The 20836-nt window shown below is 44.9% G+C and overlaps 1 protein-coding gene across 1 annotated transcript in view; it reads left to right on the top strand.

The window, feature by feature from the left end:
* SPOPL (speckle type BTB/POZ protein like) overlaps nt 1–20836 on the top strand; it is a 95631-nt gene that overhangs the window by 62291 nt on the left and 12504 nt on the right. The window contains exons 7-8 of the mRNA XM_082261011.1: nt 4380–4502; nt 14569–14711. Of these exons, the coding sequence (XP_082117137.1) occupies nt 4380–4502; nt 14569–14711 (266 nt within the window). The remainder of the gene's footprint in view (nt 1–4379; nt 4503–14568; nt 14712–20836) is intronic.

The raw sequence follows: 20836 nt of genomic DNA, 5'->3' as shown, positions 1-20836 counted from the left end.
CTAACGACTATATGCGTCGGCCATTAAAAGCTAATTACTGGGGTTATGGCAGCAGATAGCCCCCATAACCCCGGTATTTTTTTGAAACGGCGGGCGGTCAGCTTTCAGATAAGGGTGGTCCCAGTGGCGGATTCGCCGCGGAATTACCCTTACGGTGCAGGGGAAGAGGTGCCCCCCCTCCTGCCGCGTCCCAGACGTTTTCCCAGCTTACCGGACCCGCCGGCAGCGGGGAAAACTATCCGGTCCCGGTGTTGTAAAATTTTGTCGGACCCGTGAAAAAATCGGACCTCGTCACTTCCGGTGATAGAGCATCACAAAACAGCGGATGGGAGTCGTCCGTGCGCATGCGCAGAAGACATTTTTCGAGGTTTGGCAAAATTATAACAGAGAGCGGACAGCTGATTGAGAGGAGGCGGGGCTGAGGTGCGACGGAGGACGGAGGACACATATGCAGAGCTGGTGGAGGAGGCGGGACGGAGGTGCGGCCGTGTAATATATGCAGGACTTTAGCGACTCCTTATGTTTTATTATCTTTAGCAATTATCGTATTATTTATCCTTAGGATTTCATTACATTTAGTATTTCTTATTTTGTATTATATAAATAGTAAATGTAATGAAATCCTAAGGATGAATAATACGATAATTGCTAAAGATAATAAAACAAGGAGTCGCTAAAGTCCTGCATTTATTACACGGCCGCACCTCCGTCCCGCCTCCTCTCCCGCCTCCTCTATTCAGCTCTGCAGATGATGCGGCGGTGTCTTCCGTCCCACCTCAGCCCCGCCTCCTCTCATTCAGCTGCCCGCTATGTGTTATAAGTTTACCAAACCAAGATAATGTCTTATGCGCATGCGCACTTGAGACTCCTATCACCGGAAGTGACGAGGTCCGTTTTTTTTCACGGGTCCGAGAAAATTTTAGAACACCAGATCCTCAGAGACAGGAAGCCGAGTGAGGGCAAGATGGCCCTCACTCGACTCTATGGTCTTGGAGGACCGGAGCTACGTCAAGACGTTGCCTAGCAACCGGTTTAAAGGGCCGCTTTTTTTTTTCTTTTTTTTTTTTTTTTCCTCTTTCAACAATTTTTTTTTTTTTTTTTTTTTTTTTTAGTGTAGTTGTGAGGTCTTTTTGACCCCAGATCTCACAATAAAGAGGACCTGTCATGCCTATTTCTATTACAAGGGATGTTTACATTCCTTGTAATAGGAATAAAAATGATCAAAACATTTTTTTTTTTAAACTGTGTAAAAATAAAAAAATAATAAATAAAATAAATAGGAAAAAAAAAAAAAAAAATTAAAGCACCCTGTCCCCGTTTGCTCGCGCGCAGAAGCAAAAGCATACGCAAGTCCCGCCCACATATGTAAACGGTGTTCAAACCATACATGTGAGGTATCTCCGCGATCGTTAGAGCGAGAGCAATAATTTGAGCCCTAGACCTCCTCTGTAACTCTAAGCTAGTAACCTGCAGACATTTTTAAAATGTTGCCTATGGGGATTTTTAAGTACCAATGTTTGGCGCCATTCTGTGAGCATGCGCAATTTTGAAGCATGACATGTTGGCTATCTAATTACTCGGCGTAACCTTATCTTTCACATTATGGAAAAAAATTGGGCTAAATTTACTGTTTTCTTATTTTTTAGTTCAAAAAAGTGAATTTTTTTCAAAAAAATCGCATTTGGAAGACTGCTGCGCAAATATGGTGTGATAAAAAATATTGCAACGATCTCCATTTTATTCTCTAGGGTCTCTGCTAAAAAAAAAATATATAATGTTTGGGGGTTCCAAGTAGTTTTCTAGCAAAAAAAATGATTTTAGCTTGTAAACACCAACACGTCTTAAAGTGGATAAATGGACAACTTTGTGTAAAGCGCTACTTGGATGTTAGGCCTATGTATGTGGCCAGGCTGTGAAAAAGTGTTACACATGTGGTATCGCCATACTCGGGAGGAATAGCAGAATGTATTTTGGGGTGCAATTTTTGCTATGCACATGCTATGTGTTAGAAATATTTCATAAATGGACAGCTTTGTGTAAAAAGTGTTTTCATTTTCTTTCCACATTTTCCAAAAACTTGTGGAAAAAAATGACATATTCAAAAGACTCATTATGCCTCAAAATTATACGTTGGGCTGTTTGCTTTCCAAAATGGGGTCATTTTATGGGGGTTTTCATTGTCCTGGTGCTCCAGGGCCTTCAAAAGTGCGATAGGTTGTCAGGAAATTATATGTGTAATTTGTGCTCCTAGAATGCCGGACGGTACTACTTGGATGTTAGGCCTCTGTATGTGGCCAGGCTGTGAAAAAGTCTCACACGTGTGGTATCGCCACACTCAGGAGGAGTAGTAGAATGTGTTTTGGGGTGTAGTTGCAAGTATACATATGCTGTGTGAGAGAAATAACCTGTTAATACGGCAATTTGTAAAAAAAAAAAAAAAAAAATCTTCATTTTGCAAGCATTGTGGGAAAAAATTACAACTTCAAAAAACTCACCATGCCCCTTATTAAATACCTTGGAATGTCTACTTTCCAAAAAGGGGTCATTTGGGGGGTATTTGTACTTTCCTGACTTTTTAGTGTCTCAAGAAATGAGATAGGCCTTCAGTACATCAGGTGTGATCAAGTGTGATCAATTTTCAATGATTCGCACCATAGCTTGTGGACTCTATAACTTTCACAAAGACCAAATAATATACACTTACTTGGGTTATTTTTACCAAAGATAAGTAGCAGTTTAAATTTTGGCCAAAATTTGTGAAGAAAAATGACTAATTTGCAAAATTTTATGACAGAAACAAAGAAAAATGCGTTTTTTCACGATATTTTCACTCATTTTTTTATTTATAGCACAAAAAATAAAAAACCCAGTATTGATCAAATACCATCAAAAGAAAGCTCTATTTGTGTGAAAAAAGGGACACAATTTTTGTATGGGTACAGTGTTGCATGACTGAGTAATTCTCAGTCAAAGTGTGAGAGCGCTGAAAGCTGAAAATTGGTCTGGGCAGGAAGGGGGTGAAAGTGCACTGTAGGCAAGTGGTTAATGGGCATAAATCAGTAATCAATCAGTTGTGACATTTTTGAGCCAAAAAAAAAAACAAATGACAAGTTTGGAAAATGTTTCTGCCGAATGATAAATGAAAAGGTTAATGTGGTTCTCGTCCAAAATGTTGGCACTAGGCACATGTGACAAAATGAACAAAAAACTGATTCATTTATGTCCTTTGAACAATTTATTGATCAAAATTCGGTCGTTGCATGATGGCAAAATTGTTTGCTCTCATGGCTGATTGTTCGGAAATCGAAAAGGATTTTGAACTGTTTTTCGTATAGTGTTTGGCCAGCATTAGGCAGGACATATACATTATACAAAAAATGCAGCAAATCGTTCTTACTGTGTTGTGCTCTCACGGTGAGGAAGAGGCTATAGCCAGCAGCACTGATCATTTGGGAATATCCTGACGGAGTGGTTGTACAGAAGTCGATTGATCAACTTCAGTACAACCGGGGTGCCCATACATGGATCATAGTTCAGCCGATCTCTGCAGAACCAGCCAAATTTCGATACATATATGGCTGGCTTTACATGTATAGCGCTGTAATCTGAATATCTATTGTCCTCTGTGGATTGGCGAGTCCTAGCTCTGACTCGGTGGTATGGGGAGTGAGGGGTGCCATGTGTCGGACCTCTGCAGAGAGGCTGCCACTTCCACAGAGACGAGGTTCCTTCTCTACAATGTGCTGGCAGGGGACAGGTTTTTCTACTCAGCTTTTTTTCTTTTTTTTGTTACTTAACTGTAAGGCCTCTTTCACACGGCGCGGACCGTATTTCGATACGCTCCGGCACTTTTTTTTTTTTTACGGACACGGATGACACTTGTGTCATCCGGTCTGTATGTCTGCACATCATCCCATCCGTTTGCGGATGATATACGGACATAATGTATGTCTATGGGGTTGCAGATGTCAGCGGATGACACCGCTGACATCCGATTTTGCGTCCTTTCCGTTTTTTAAAGGGAATAAAAATAGGGTTCTGTTCCGTTCCAAAAAAACGGAACAGAACTGAAAGGACGCAAATCGGATGTCAGCGGATGGCCATCCGCATTCCCATTGACATGCATTATGTCCGTATATCACCCTCAAACGGATGGGGTGATATACGGACATAAGTAACGCCAGTGTGAAAGAGGCCTTAGAGATTGTACATATATCATTTTCATGCCCTTGAAACATATTTAGCAGATTTAAACTGAATGCTTAGCTGGATTAATAATCTTTAAATTTGTTTTATTAATTTTTTTCTTTGAGGTCTCTGTTCACTAAGCTGCTTTCCTGCTTTGTGTATTTGCTCTTTTTTTTTTTTTCCTTGTACAGAATAGAATAGACATTCAAGATGTGGAACCTGAAGTATTTAAAGAAATACTGAGATTTATCTATACAGGAAAAGCCCCCAATCTAGACAAGATGGCTGCTAACTTGTTGGCAGCAGCAGATAAAGTAAGTCCTTCGCCAATTAAAAGTGTTTGCGATTTTTCACACCTTTTACTTAACTGCTTGAACTGCCTGTGACAGCCTTTATAAAGTGTCATTTACAAGCAAGTTGTCTTCCCAACACCACAATCTCATATTAAAGCGGAAGATGCAAGGTAAAACTGTTACATTGCGGTTTGTATGATTATTATTTTAGTTTTACCTCTCAGGGCTAACGTTGTGTGCTGTTGTATTCTTTCCATATCAGGGCAGAATGGTCAGGACGTAAGACCCCCCCATAAAAACTGACTTGTCTGCTGTTTGAGTGCAGAGCTGATAATTGACACCTTCTGGGCTTCTGGAGGAGATAACATTGCCAGCTGAACAGTGACTGCATCCTTTTAGATGCATTCCCTGTGTGGGTATTTAAATAGTCGCAGGTGCTGTAGCTGTGTGAATACAATTGCCGGCAGTGACGATTCCTCCTTTCGCCTTCTGTGTGCTCCCACTGATTTTCCGTCCTCAAAGTTGTTACTGGAATGGGCTCGGCGTGTTCAGGTTCCCTCCTGCCTGATCCCACACATGGCTAATCGCAGGCAGTGAGACATTTTCCAGTACGCAGCTGCACAGATCGTCTCACTGCCTGTGGTTTGCCGTGTGCAGTTTCCGCTTCCTGGTGGGATCCCGAACACGTCCAAGCCCATCTCAACTCACTGTGCTTGCTCCAGTTTTACTCTGAGAGGAAGTCATGTACTTCTTTTCTCCCCATGAAGCAGCCCCACATGGTCCTTCTCATTGGCTTGCTTGGGCCTTATATGAAAGAACTCATTCATGGCATTCCTTTACCCGTGCATGTTTCTCCTGGCTGGCCACTGGGTGTTGCAGACTTCAGCCGTGCAATCTGTTCCAGAGGCAGGTTTGAGTGTAATCAAGCAACTAAGCAGCAGAATGCACCGGTAAAGTCAGCAGCACCCAGTGGGCAGCAGGGAAGTGTATGCACACCTGAAAGGGTGCTGGGTATTTATTCTTTAATTTAATGGTTAAACTCAGAGCTTCGTCACACGCTAAAACGAATCTCTGCCTCACTAGGATACAGTCCCATCTTGCAGATGATCGAAAACCACGGCTGCTGGAGGTGCTCACAGGGCTGGAGGGAGACGTTCCAGGGCCCCTGTGGGTATAGAGCGGAAGTGATGTCAGCTTGGGGGCAGACCGCTATACATCTCCTCCCAGCCTTGTGAGCACCTAAAGCATCCGTGGTTTTCTATGATTGGTGGGATGGGGACACTATGCAGAGTTGGATTTGACCAGATATGTACCTAACTTTGAGGTTTAATATCCTATTTCTTAAAAACTGCTCACTAGAGGGTGCTTCGCTTTCTGTACTGGGTTTACACACAAAGGAGCTATGGGGGAAATCGCATGCGATTCGGACAGGATTTGCGCCCATTCTTTCTCTTACGTCCTCCGACAGTCGCCGCCTCTTCATATTCGTCACTATGGGGGTTATTGACCTTTTGCTCCGTAGGAGTAGCTAGGCAACAGAATATGTTAATATCAAAGCTTTTAGCATACCCCACCCCTAGGGGGTGGTCCCCTCAGTCAATACCCTCCTGCTTTCTGCATTCCTACCTCAGTTTCAATTGTCTAGCTCAGGAGTTAGCAGGCTTATCCTGTGCTGGGATTTCAGTCTCCGCCTCTATTCTCTTTTTGATTTTATTTCAAGTGTTTTCTCTTCTTTACTTAGCTGTTATTTTTCAGCATTAGTTTAGTTCTTCGGATGAAGATGATCATGCAGAGCTGGGTCTCGGGCTGGCCTCCCTGGTCATCCGGGGTTCAGGGCCAGTGGCTTCCCAGCCTGCCATCGAGCGTTCAGCTCAGGTTTCCCTGGCATATATGAACGACCCATCCCTGTTCGTTGCAGGGATGCTGCGGTGAGGTGTCTACCTCACCGGACGCCATTTGCGGTTTCGCACCGCAGTTCCACTGCGTCCTGGCTGCGACTCTCCCTGTCCTTTAGTGCAGTGGTTTGATCGTTTGTGCGGGTTCCCCACGCCATCCGGATGGTAAGTGTATTCTGTGTGGGGACCTGTCTGTTTTGGGTGTCAGTCTGGGACTGTGGGACCCTGCATGTCTGTGAAAAAATGTTGAGCTCCTTTTCTGTGGGCTGAAGAGGGGGGGGGGGCTCTCCTGCTCTGCTCTGTGTAACAGGCTGAGTTTTCTGTGAGTCATGCTGTATGCTGTGTTTGACATGCTTGTGCAACATTTTTGGAGCATACTGTGCGGCGACCGCTGCTGCGGTCCGCCATTTTTTTGCAGCGAGCTATGGTGGCCGGTCCTGTGTGGAAAGAGCGCCATTTTGGCGGTGATTGCTCCGGCCTCATGTCAGCGCTGTTTCTGTATCTGCCTATGGAGCCTCAGCCAGCGGCCATGTTTGTGTAGCCTTTACATAGGCTTCATAGGGGCGGTCAGTCTTGCATCACTTCCTTTTCCTCTGGGACAGCGATCGGTGCAGCAGCCTGTGTGATCTCTCCAGGTTTTACCTTTCCATATTCCTGTATTCCTTGCCTTGTATTCCTATCCCTGTGGGGGTCAGTGTATTCTGTGAGTGCGGTGGGCTACGCTCTGGGCGATCTTAAAGGGGCAGTACTCCTTTTTTTCCTAAGTCTACTGGGGCATGGATTCTCAGGAAAGCAAGTTTCCCCCCACCTTGGTAGGGGGCCAAGGGGCTGCTGCTTCCCCCGAGGAGGCTGATCTGGCTACTATTGTGGCTAACTTAGCTGCTCATGTGCAGATGCTGGTGGCTGATCGATCCACAAAAAGGCCCAGAGTGTCAATTTCCTCTGATTCAGAGGGCGATGGGGATGCTATGGCTGGAGTGCCCTTCTCAGGGTCTCGCTCATCTCTAGACCTTGCGGGGTCTGAAGGGGAGGCTGAGGTGGAAGGGGTTGATAATTCTCCCCCTGGCTCGTCTGAAGAGCTTGCACTCATGGATGAGTTGGTTGCTTCTATCAAGCAAACACTGCATTTGGAGGATGAACCATGTCCTCCTGTTTTGATGTCCTCGTACGGGACGCAAAGAAAACGCAAAACGTTGCAGGTTTTTCCTTGCTCTACGGAATTTCAGCGCGCTGTTGATGAGCAATGGCGCAATATAAAGAAGCCTTTTGCTGTGCCGAGTAGGTTCAAGCTGCGTTATCCCCTTACACCAGCTACTGATGAGCGTTGGTGTGTGCCGCCTCAGGTGGATCACGCGGTGGCGATTTTGAATAAATCCACTGCGATCCCTGCTGAGGATACCCCGGTGTTCCGGGACCCTACGGACAGGAGATTGGAGTCTCTGGCCCGTCACTCTTATACGGTTGCGGGCTCTATGCTGAAGCCGATTTTTGCTTCCATTATGGCAGCCCAGGCTATTGCCGATTGGACGCAGGTGCTCAGGCGCACCCTGGTGACTGACTCTGCTTCACCGTCAACATTGGCTATGGTGGATCAGATTCATCAGGGTGTCATGTACTTGTGTGATGCGGACTTAGATATGGTCCCTTTGGCTGCGCGTCTCCAAAGTGTGGTGGTGTTGAACCGTCGCCTGATCTGGCTGAAATGTTGGTCTGTTGACCAATCTTCTCGCAAGACTTTAGCTAATTTGCCCTACGCGGGCTCTCGCCTTTTTGGCTAATCTTTGGATACTCTGATAAAGGGTATTTCTGGGGGTAAGAGCACTCTCTTGCCCCAGACTCACAAGACTAAGTTTGTTCGCGGTAAGAAGGATACCTCGTTTAGACCCTCTCAGGGGTCCTTTCGTGCCTTTCGGTCGCACTATAAGGGCAAGCCCTTCAAGGGACAAGGCTCCCAGAAAAAGCCGTGGGCAGGTAAGCAGAAGTCCGGCCAGTCCGGGTCCGCTGCCCATAACGATGCGGCCTGAAGGGGCGCCCTCACCCAGTTCTGGGGTGGGGGGACGTTTGCTCGGTTTTCTTCAACCCTGGCTGGCCCGCGTTCGGGACAGGTGGGTTTCAGGAAATCGTTCGATCTGGATACAAGATCGAGTTTCTCTCTCGGCCGGCGGGCAGATTTTTTTCCCTCAAACCTTCAGCTGACTCCGGAGCGCTTGCAGGATCTGCACCGGGCGGTGCGGGACCTGCGGGCTCAGGGAGTGGTGGTTCCGGTGCCTCATCGGGACAGATTTCAGGGGTTCTATTCCAATCTGTTCACTGTGCCCAGAAAGGAGGGCAAGGTACGTCCGATTCTGGACTTGAAAGCTCTGAACCGCTTTGTGCGGGTTCGCAAGTTCCGCATGGAATCCCTGTGATCAGTGGTGGCTGCCCTGGTTCCGGGGGAATTCATGGCCTCTATCGATCTGAAGAATGCGTATCTTCACATCCCCATTTTCGAGGGTCACCAGAAGTACCTTCGATTCGCCATTGCGGAGGATCACTACCAATTCGTGGCGTTACCCTTTGGTCTCGCTTCGGCTCCGCGGGTTTTCACCAAGGTGCTTGCGCCGGTTCTGGCTTTATTGAGAGCTCAGGGCATCTCGGTCCGGGGGTATCTGGACGACATTCTGGTTCGGTCTGCGACCAGGCAGGGTCTGGTGAGCGACCTGTCCGTCACGATGCAGACGCTACAGGAGTTTGGCTGGACGATAAATTTTCCAAAATCGACGCTGTGTCTGTCGGTTCGTCTTCCTTACCTGGGAATGATCCTGAACTCTGTTCAGGCGAAGGTCTTCCTGCCGGAAGACAAGCTCCGGAAGCTTCAGGAAGAAGTCGGGTCCCTCAGGGACGTTCAGTGCTCGTCCCTCCGGACGTGCATGAGGTGTCTGGCATTGATGGTCTCGGCTTTCGAGGCAATCCCCTTTGCCCAGTTTCACATGCGGGGTCTCCAAAGGGAGATTCTGGCCGGGTGGGACGGGCGACCGCAATCTCTGGATCTCCAGATTTCATTGAGCCATCGCACCAGAAGGGACCTTCTGTGGTGGCTCCAGTCCCCGGCGGTGTTGGGGGGCAAGTCCTTTCGCCCTTTTTCGTGGACAGTGATCACCACGGATGCCAGCCTGTCGGGCTGGGGTGGTGTTCTGGGCGTTCTGCCCGCCCAGGGAACTTGGTCGGAGGAGGAGTCCTCCCTTCCGATCAACATTCTGGAATTGCGAGCGATAAATCTCTGCCTTCGGCGTTGGTTGGACAGGCTGCAGGGCCGTCCGGTTTGGGTGCAGACGGACTATGCCACAGCGGTGGCCTACATCAACCACCAAGGGGGCACCAGGAGTGCCCGAGCGGCTCGGGAAGTAGCCGACATTCTATCTTGGGCCGAGACGCACGTCCCGGCGATATCTGCAGTTCACATTCCGGGGGTGGAGAACTGGCAGGCAAATTATCTGAGCCGCCAGACCCTGGACCAGGGAGAATGGTCCCTTCACCTGGATGTCTTCCTGATGTTGTGCGAGAAATGGGGGTCCCCAGATGTGGACCTGTTCGCGTCTCGTCTAAACAACAAGGTGGAAAGGTTCGTGGCAAGGACGCGCGATCCTCGGGCAGACGCCTCGGACGCGTTAGTGACGCCTTGGCATCAGTATCGCCTGTTGTATGCCTTTCCACCGATTCAGCTGCTGTCCAGGTTCCTTCGCAGGTTGGCCTCGGAACCGAAAACGGTGATTCTGGTGGCACCAGACTGGCCTCGCCGGTCTTGGTACGCAGATCTCGTGAATCTGACGGTCGACGCTCCGGTGCGTCTGCCTCTTCGAGAAGATCTCCTGTCTCAAGGGCCGATATTCCATCCTGCTTTACAGTCGCTGGCTTTGACGGCCTGGCTGTTGAAACCAAGATCCTGAAGGATAGGGGTCTCTCCCCTGAGGTCATTCACACTTTGATCAAGGCTAGAAAGTCCTCTTCGGGAAAGGTTTACTACCGTATTTGGAAGGCCTATTTTGCTTGGTGTGAGTCCAGGGGGTATTCCCCTCGCTCATACTCGGTATCAAGAGTGTTGGCTTTTCTTCAAACGGGCGTGGACCAGCGTTTGGCGTTGGCCACGATTAAGGGTCAGACTTCTGCTCTGGCCGTTCTCTTTCAACGCCCTGTGGCGTCTAATTCTTTGGTTAGCACCTTTGTTCAAGGGGTGCGGCATCTGGTCCCTCCTAGGAGGGAGCCTTTACCTCCATGTGACTTGAATCTTGTTCTGTCCGTGTTGCAACATGCTCCCTTTGAAAAGATCAGGGAGATCTCGTTGTCTGTTGTCCAAGAAGGTCGCCTTTTTGGTGGCAATCACTTCGGCTCGTAGGGTGTCGGAGCTGGCAGCTTTGTCCTGCAGATCTCCGTATTTGGTGGTTCACTTGGATAAGATGGTCTTGCGGCCTAACCCGTCTTTCCTTCCGAAAAGGATTTCGAAATTTCACCTCAATGAGGACATTGTCTTGCCTTCGCTTTGCGCAAAGCCTAAACATCCAAAGGAAGTGGATTTGCATTCCTTGGATGTTGTTCGGGCGATCAGGGTTTACCTGTCATCGACTGAATCCTTTCGCAAGACGGATTCTCTATTTGTCCTTCCAGAGGGGCCTCGGAAGGGCATGGCGGCGTCGGCTTCTACCATCGCCAAATGGATCAGACAGGTCATTGAACAGGCCTATGCTTTGAAGGGAAAAGTTCCCCCCCATGCCTGTGAAGGCGCACTCTACAAGATCTCTGAGTACGTCTTGGGCCTGTCATCATCGGGCTTCTGTGGCCCAGGTGTGTAAGGCGGCGACTTGGTCGTCCGTTCACACCTTCTCAAAGTTCTACAAAGTGGATGTTCAGGCATCGGCAGATGCTTCCTTTGGCTGCAAGGTTCTTTGTGCGGCAGTGCCTTAGGGTTCCTTGTTTTTTTCTCGGACCCTTGGCTGTTGGGATGTTTTTATCCCTAGGTTATTTGTTTTCCTGGGTTGTTGCTCCTGTTGAGCAAGTTTTTTTCATGTTGCCCAGTTGGTTTCCTTCCTTTGGTAAGGTTCCTTTTTCTCTGATGTGGGTACTGCGTTGCCTTGGGCGCAGCTGCGATTTTTCTCCCACCCCTCATGTCTACACTGCTTTGGGACGTCCCCATAGTGACGAATATGAAGAGGCGGCGACTGTCGGAGGACGTAAGAGAAAACTGAATTTTTGTAAAATCTTACCTGTAAAATTCCTTTCTCTGAGTCCTCCGACAGTCGCCGCCCCGCCCCTCTTTTGGGGTTTTGTTTATGTACTCTACTGCTATGCTACTGAAACTGAGGTAGGCATGCAGGAAGCAGGAGGGTATTGACTGAGGGGACCACCCCCTAGGGGTGGGGTATGCTAAAAGCTTTGATATTAACATATTCTGTTGCCTAGCTACTCCTACGGAGCAAAGGTCAATAACCCCCATAGTGACGAATATGAAGAGGCAGCGACTGTCGGAGGACTCAGAGAAAGGAATTTTACAGGTAAGATTTTACAAAAATTCCGGTTTTTGTATTGATGCAAATTGCACCGCAAAGTATAGTTTTCGGTATTCAGAGCATTTTACTTGTGAAAAAGCTTTAGTATCAGCACCAATACTTGTATCAGTGCATCCCTAGTTTACATACACTTTAAGCAGAGGGAATCTGCCCACAATATCTCACTTCGTAATCACTCCCACTATGCCTTTTCTCCATTCCAACCATCAAACCCTCCTCTGACCAAACCCCCTCCCATCCTCACCCTTATCCCTCCTACCATACTTTAACCCCTCCACTCTGCTTAAAGTGATACTAATATCTTCTTCTTTAAAATAAAAAACATGTTCCACTTACCTGCTCTGTGCAGTGGTTTTTCACAGAGCAGCCCAGATTCTCCTCTTCTCGGGTTCCTCGCTAGCGCTTCTGGCCCCTCCCTCCTGCCGAATGCCCCCATGGCAAGCAGCCATGCCATGGAGCACCTGAGGTGAACCACTGCTCTGTGTGTCAATACAGACATAGTCGTGGCTCAGCCCTGCCTCCTCTTTCTCCTGATTGGCTCGCTGTCTTTGACAGCAGCGGTACCCAATGGCCCCCTCTGCTGTGTCTCAGCCAATCAGGAGGGAGAGTCCAGGACAGCTAAGTGTCTCATGCAACAGCGCTGGATCGAGATTGGGCTCAGGTATTAAGAGGGCTGCTGCACACAGAAGGTTTTTTATCTTAATGCATAGAATACATTAAGCTAAAAAACCTTCTGCCTTTCAAACCACTTAAACACTCTATCCACTACCCTTCCTCCTGCCTAAACAAAAGAAAAGGCAACATCATGTAGGTGACCATCCATTCCACTTCATCCTGCTGAACCTTCCTCTGCACAGCAACAAGCTGTACGAACTGTGTTCAGAACTCCTCTGATGGCGCTCAGTATCTATATGACATATCACAATACTGTATAAACATAAGAGGCTTCATTTACATGGGCAATACTTAAAGTGAAACTACACCTTATCTGAGCAGCACAAACCAATTTAATTCAATTTTATTATTTGAAGCAAACTCCTCCATCCATCCGCCCCTTTTATCTGTGCTTTAATTTGCTGAGAAATCACCTTTAGAAAAACACCCTTAGCATGTCTGGCTGCGGCTATCTTGAATAAGGGCAGATGATTCATGTAGCATTTACCTTTGGGAATCCATCTCCCCCTAGCTAAGGCATGCAGACAAGGAGGGTGTGCTTGGGTGAGAAAAACCCCTCCCCCTTTCCTGAAGACACCTGGGATGTATGACCTAATGTCCCTCGACAAAACACCTAGAAGTAATCGAAATGTAAAAAAAAAGTTCAAAACAAATAAATGACATATTTGTAGAGCATGAACTACCCAACTTGTGCCATCATCCAAAATTGATAAAGAAAAAGGAATTGTGGGGAATCATGGGTTGGAAAACCAAGACCCAATTGGTTCCTCACAAGAACGGATAACTGGACTTTCTAAGGCACATCATGAAATGAATCGTAGCAACTCACAAAATATTTTAAAACATAATTTTATTACAAAAAATTGCAATTAAAATAATTGTAAAGACAAAATGTCCTCAACAGAACATATGACATGTGTGAAAACAGTGGATTGTTTAAAAACAAATAACCTAGGACTATTTTTTACCCATATAGTCTACAATTGACGAATGGGAAAAATGTGTAGGTTATTATATATTCACAAATTTTTAGAATAACAACATAAGATACATAATCACATCTGATCTTTGGGTGTACGCATTTCGCAGCGTGCTTCTTCAGGACCGCATTTATACATCAGAAGTTTCTTAAAGTAGACAGAATATTTGTTAGTATCAACATAGACAAAATAACATTTATGCTGGAGTCTGTATGCTGTGTAGGAAAACAAACCTGTGGTAGGGTCTAGCCAACGTCTCCCAGGCGAGCAAAGAGGGCGCCAAAAAGGGAATATATGCGGCAGAATTGATGAATAAGCAGATATCTATAAGCATAAATCATCATTCGAATTCACTTCTTTCTGATAAAGGCAGTTTTAGTTTGATATAGGGAATGGATTTTACCTTAATGTTATGCTTTTATAATGTAGGCATTTAGGATAAACCCTTAGCTGTGTGAAATTACGCAGATAGGGTAAACTCCGGATTGGTAAATCCTGGGGTCAAAACAAGCACTATATAGTGAAAGAAGAAAATAATAACCAAAATATGTAAATTGCTCACCATCACTTAGGGGTGTACTCCCTTTTTTTGTCCAGCAGTTTAGACATTAATGGCTGTGTGTTCTTATTTTGAGGGGACACTAAATGTACACTGTTATACAAGCTGTGCACTCACTACTTTACATTGTAGCAATGTGTAATTTCTTCAGTGTTGTCACATGAAAAGATATAATAAAATATTTAGAAAAATGTGAGGGGTGTACTCACTTTTGTGAGATACTGTATATTCCATACCCATTTTGTGGATGAAAAAAAAATCATGCAAATCTCTTCCTACTTCTGCTCTTAATTGATGAAAAATGATCGCTGTGGATTATTGCACTTTTTGCCCCATCACTGTTCTTCATCTCGTGAAACATGTTCAGTGCTTGCACTCTTTAATTTTTATTTTTTTTCCCCCTAACACTTTGTGATCTGGTCTTTTTTTTTTTGGCAGTATGCATTAGAGCGATTAAAAGTCTTGTGTGAAGAGGCTTTATGCAGTAACCTTTCAGCGGAAAATGTTGCTGATGTCCTTATCTTGGCAGATTTGCACAGTGCCGAGCAGCTGAAAGCACAAGCAATAGACTTTATTAACAGGCAAGTACAATTGTGCTGCGTTCACCACAAGATGCCAGTTTGGTGTTTTTGATACATGACCCCGAGTCACACAGCTGGTTTAAAACAAAAGCTTTCTTTTTTTCAGGCGCCTAATGGCAGAGATCTTCAGATGTAAACTTATTAATTTATATTTTTGTTCCTCAAGCTGGGGAGATCTGACCCAATTCCATAAACCAGACCCCTACAGTAATTCAATTTTTGGGAGTCCTGTGAAAGTCGTCTTGTGTCCATGCTGGTGAAGAGCGAACTACTCCACATTTCTGAAATTTTATATACCATTTAATACCATAAACATTGATTTTCCACAGAAAAGGTGGCTGATTACTTGAGATTGCCTTGTTTTTGTGTTGCAATCAGTTTCAGTGGAAGAATTGCTTAACGAAGTTTACTTTAAAGCATGGGTGTCCAACCTTTTGGCTTCTCTGGGCCACATTGAGTGTGGAGAAATTTTCTCGGGCCGCATATAAAATATATACTATAGTTAAGGTATATAAGTAATAAAATGCTGCAGCACCTTTTCCCACACCGCCATGCACCCCGCACTAATTTAGCACAACTAGAGGATGATCAAATGAAATGGAATCAGTATACAGAGGTTTACTTCTTCTGAGCGATAATAAAGGAACACTCTAACCACCATTATCACTTCAGTGATTTGAAGTGGTCATGGTGGTAGGAGTCAGAAACACTGCACATTCTCGCCCCCCTCCCCCCCCCCCCCTTCGAGGCAGCCTCTGCCTACCGTTAGTTGGAAGCTGCTGTGGCCATGCCCCCGACCTGACTTCCTTCCTCACCAGCAAAAACAAAAATGTCAGGGGGCAGTGGGCCGCATTGCCTGTGGTTCTGGGCCGCAGGTTGGACATGCCTGCTTTAAAGGCTCGCACACACTAGAAGCAAATCGGGTGCGAATTTTCATCCAAAGAACTTTCGTACGAGTTTTCTTTCATTGGTTTGGCTTTGCTGCGAAACGAGGAAAATCGAAAGATCGTTTGCTTTATTTTCTTATAGTGTTATGCCTCGTACGCATGATCAGATAATCGTACGAAAAAAACCGCTTTCGAATTGATCGCAAGATACTCTGATCGTTAATACACAGCTTTCGACAGCCAAGCATGACATTTTGTCCAACAAAATCAAAAGGGACAAACTGCAAAACTTTTGTCATAGGATAGCTTTGCGACCAACAATCTTTTTAATCAGTACAGTATGCGTTCGCTAAAAATCGATAGACTACGCATGATCAGAAACCCGAAAATAACCCGCAAAAAGCCTGGCTGCCATTGTTTATGTTTTGCACTACGCAACCAGGAAGCTTTTCCAGATTTGTATGAAAAAACTCATACGTTTAGTACGCATTGTTGAATTCCATACTAGTATCATGCAACAAAATGCAAACGTTCAATCGCCTGATTATCTGATTATGTTTACAAGTCATTAAGGCTCTATTCTCACTTGTACGACTCCAAAGTTGCATGACTTTGGAGTGCAACTCTGAGGTTACTTTGGATGGATGCAACTTGAATATGACTTTGGTCAATGATAATGGACAATTGTTGCACTGTATAACCTTCAGGTATGACTTTCACAAAACTTTTGAGAGTTAATATAGAAGTCTATGGCCCACAAGTTGCATGAAAGTTGGACCAAAGTAGTGCATGAACTGAAGTCACATGACTTTAAGACGCACATTTTATAAATGGTTATCATTGGAAAATATTGGAAACGACTTGTCATGTGACTTTGGTGTCTTAAGTGTGAAAGGGGCCTAAACCTCAGATATAAAATGCAAACAAAGCATCCCTTCATAGTGTGTACTTGTCTCAATCTAAAGCACTAAGAGCTGGTTCACACCAAAAAAAACGCACTCCGAATGCGTTTCTGCATTTGTGTTTTTGATGCACCTTACTGTGTTCCAGTGCAGGAAAAAATGCAGCATGTCCTACTATATATATATATATATATATATATATATATATATATATATATATATATATATATATATATATATATATATATATATATATATATATATATATATATATATATATATATATATATATATATATATTATAAATTTATTTTTTTCTGGAACAGACCGCACTGGTGTTAACATTGGAAACCATATGACCTACTTTCCATGCGTTTTTGATGCAGAAAAAAAACGCACTGGACTGCATGTGGTATGAACTGGCCCTTAGTGTCATTTCCGTCTGCTGCTTCATTCCTCTATCAACATGAGTCACTTCTGACAAGTTTTCCTGACACCAAGAGAAAAATGCTGACGGGAGGGACCTCCAGTGGATTGACAGCCTCAACTCTGTTCCTGTGTGAAGGTTAGTGTATCCCTTCCCTCGAATCAGCTGTCTGCTCTCCTCACTCTGCAGAGTGTAACTTCAGCTCTCTGACCCCTTTTTCTGAACTTTAAAACAAGCTTTATAAATTCAGCACATTGAACGGATGCAGAGAAGAGAAGAATGCAGATAGACAGGTACAACTTGTACAATTGTAGGATTTGTTTCATCTCTGTGTATCCCCTGTGGCCAGTCACTTTGCTGGGTATATGTAAGGGTTTACAACCACTTTAAGCCTGCAAGAACCATAAAGACATGGATGAACTTGACTGGCCTGCACAGAGTCCTGACCTCAACCCGATAGAACACCTTTGAGACGATGGTATAAACCACCAATGAAGTGGCTGTATAGAAGGGCAACTTTGGCATCCGTCCCAAATTAGTATGGCAAAAATACCACATAGGCAAAAGAGGGGAGAAGGACTTTGGCGCTGCGCTGAAAATTATTCAATGGTAATACGAATAAAATTCAAATATTTATTGAAATATTAAAATAACTCCTAAAACATACCTTTTGGATGAATTGGAGTGGAGACTGCGAGCCAGGAGAACTCCAACATCGGTGTCTGACCTCATAAGTGCGCTTCTGGAAGAATGGTCAAACATTCCCATAGACACACTTCTAAACCTTGTGGACAGCCTTCCCAGAAGAGTTGAAGCTGTTATAACGGCAAAGGGTCGGCCAACTCAATATTGAACCCTACAGACTAAGACTGGGAAGCCATTAAAGTTCATGTGTGTAAAGGCAGGTGTCCCAATACTTTTGGTAAGTGTGTATGTATGCATGTAATATATATATATATATGTGTGTATGTGTGTGTGTGTGTGTGTGTGTGTGTGTGTGTGTGTATATATATATATATATATATATATATATATATATATATATATATATATATATAATTAGTGTCTGTACAGCTGTAACCAAAAGTTTCAAGAATGACACAAATATTTCTTTCTAAGTCTGCTGCCTACGCATTTTGATTTTCCTCATCCGTTGCCTTATTTCTAGAAGTGAATGCAGATTGCGCTTGTTCTGAGGTATCAGTCTTTCTGAAAGGTTCCATGTAAATGTATGATTTGTTTACATTGTGGAACATATACAATAAATCAATAAAATGGCATAGCAAATCAATGTAGATACATATTAGATTAAAGGAATTTTCTACCTTACCCACACATTCATCTGATCTCCCCTTTAGCCCGGGTTCAAAGCTGCAGATCAGTGCAATTTTCACCTGATTTTATTGCGACTTTGTTTAACCACTTGTTGACCGCCACACAGATTTACTGTGGCAGGGCGGCTCGGCTGTGCATAATCACATATGTACATGATTAGGTGCACGTGGCCTCGCCGGCGCGTGCCACTGGAGCCATGCTTTCGCTATGATTAGACACAGCGGGAGCCAGACCGCGGGAGGAGCGAGCTCGATCGCCGCCGTCCTCCCGCGATCTCAGAGAAACTGACAGGAGAGCCACCTGCCTATGTAAACAAAGCAGGCGGCTCTCCTGTCAGGCACAGTGAGATTGTGTGTCTCAGCCAAGCTGAAACACCAATCTCTCTGTGCCTGTCACAGAGCCCCTTCCTCCCCCCCCCCCCCCCCACACACACAGCACAATTAGGCTCACACTTAACCCCTTGATCACCCCCAGTATTACCCCCTTCCCTGACAGTGCCATTTATACAGTAACAGTGCATATTATTTAGCACTGATTACTGTATTGTCACTGGTCCCCAAAAAGTGTCAATGTCAGGGGTCCGATCTGTCCACCGCAATGTCTCAGTCCCACTAAAAATCGCTGATCGCCGCCATTACTCAGAAAAAAATAAATATAAAGCCCAAAAATCTATGCCATAGTTTGTAAACGCAATAACTTTTGCGCAAACCAGTTAAAATACACTTTTTGGGATTTTTTTTAACCAATAACATGTAGCAGAATACAAATTGGCCTAAAATAAAAAACAAAACTGATTTTTTATTGGGAATGTTTTATAGCAGAAAGTAAAAAATAGTTTTTTTTTTTCTCAGAATTGTTGTTCTTTTTTTGCTTATGGCGCACAGTTTAAAAACCTCAGAGGTGATCAAATACCACCAAAAGAAAGTTCTATTTGGGGGAAAAAAGGACATCAAGGCACGACCACGCAATTGTTAAAGTAACGCAGTGATGAATCGCAAAATATGGCCTGGTCATTAAGGCGGTAAAACCTTTCCGGAGCTGAAGTGGTTAACAGTCTATTGCAAATCGCAGAGAAATTTGAAAAAGGTTTCCGGCATTACTTTTTTCCAAGTCCCTTCGACATGAGTGATGGCAATGTGAACATTTCCCTTGACCGCAATGAGGTGGAACTGTCAAATCGCACTGGTGTGAACGGTGGCTAAATCTCTTTGTAATTAAAGTTTCCATATTTTGTTAAAGTGGTTGTACATATACCCAATGAATTGACTTGCATCAGGTGATACAGAAATCATTCTGCATAAGTTGTACTCTTTTATCTGCAGTCTTCTTTTCTCTGCAGTCTTCTTTTCTCTACATCTGTTCAAAGTGCTGAATTATAAAGCTTCTCTGAGGGTGAAGAAAAAAGGGGGCGGAGAGCTGAAGTCACACACTGCAGATCTCAGTGAGGAGAAGTCTGAGAGCTGATTGGAGGAAAGGGACACACCCTCCTTCACACAGGAATGGAACTGAGGCTGTCAATCAGTTGGAGGTCCCTCCACTGTCACCTTTTTTTCTTTTGGTGTCAGACAAACTTTCCAGAAGTGACTCCTGCTGATCGCAGAGGAACAAAGCAGCAAACGGAAATGACACTTTTTTGGATTAAGACAGGTACACACTATAGAGGGATATGCTTTGTTCATATTTAATGTCTGAGGTTTACAACCTCTTTAAAGAGGTTGTAAACCCTCTCTTGGAAGTTGTACCTATAGGTAAGCCTTTAAGAAGGCTGTCCTATAGGTACTGTAAAAATCTCCTAAACTTGCACCGTTTAGGAGATAATTACTTTTAATGCAGCTGATGATGTCCCCGGCGCATGTGCTCTGAAGGAACGGCCACCCGTGCCGTTTCTTCAGAGCCCTGTAGTGTGAACAGCGGCATGCGCGGGAGTGATCTAATTTGCGCCTCCGGCCAATCAATTACAGGCAGATGAAAGTTATCAGCCTCACTGCAAGGATTCATAGGTAGAGTAGAAACTGTGTTACTTAACCTAATCCTCTGATCTGGCAGTGGATTTTGCTGGGCGTTGTCATGTCCAGAGCAGGGCTATTGACCCTGCTCTTGTCTTGAGGACATCAGGACTCGTGAGTGCGGGGGAGCCGATGCTGTGGGGCTCAGTCCTAACTGCAGAGGGGAATGGAGGCTCGAGTACGTATATCTCCCTTTATTTTCCGAGACATGAACAAGCCATTAACCTTTGCCATGTGGGTACAGCCCTTCTGCAAGGAATATTTTATTTGCCCAGAGTTGGGCTTTTAACATATTTTGGTTGTGTCCTTGAAATCTAGAAGGGGTGCCATGTAATCCGTTCTCTTTGTGGGCAAAATTCCACGGTATTTAGGCTTCTCCATTGAGCCATTTCCTGAGCCATTAGGCACCTTTTCTGCCAGACCTAGCTCTCCAATGCCATTTTCCACGTTAACGTCCTTAGTGCGTCTGTCACTATATAAGAGGGGTCTTCAAAAAATTTCTGCTCTTTCTTTCTTTCTTTCTTTCTTTCTTTCTTTCTTTCTTTCTTTCTTTCTTTCTTTCTTTCTT

The sequence above is a fragment of the Pelophylax lessonae genome (assembly GCF_965119305.1).
Source record: "Pelophylax lessonae genome assembly, chromosome: 6".
Classification (NCBI taxonomy): Eukaryota; Metazoa; Chordata; class Amphibia; order Anura; family Ranidae; genus Pelophylax; species Pelophylax lessonae.
The sequence above is the reverse complement of the archived record's forward strand: the minus strand, read 5'-3'. Positions and strand labels throughout refer to the sequence as shown.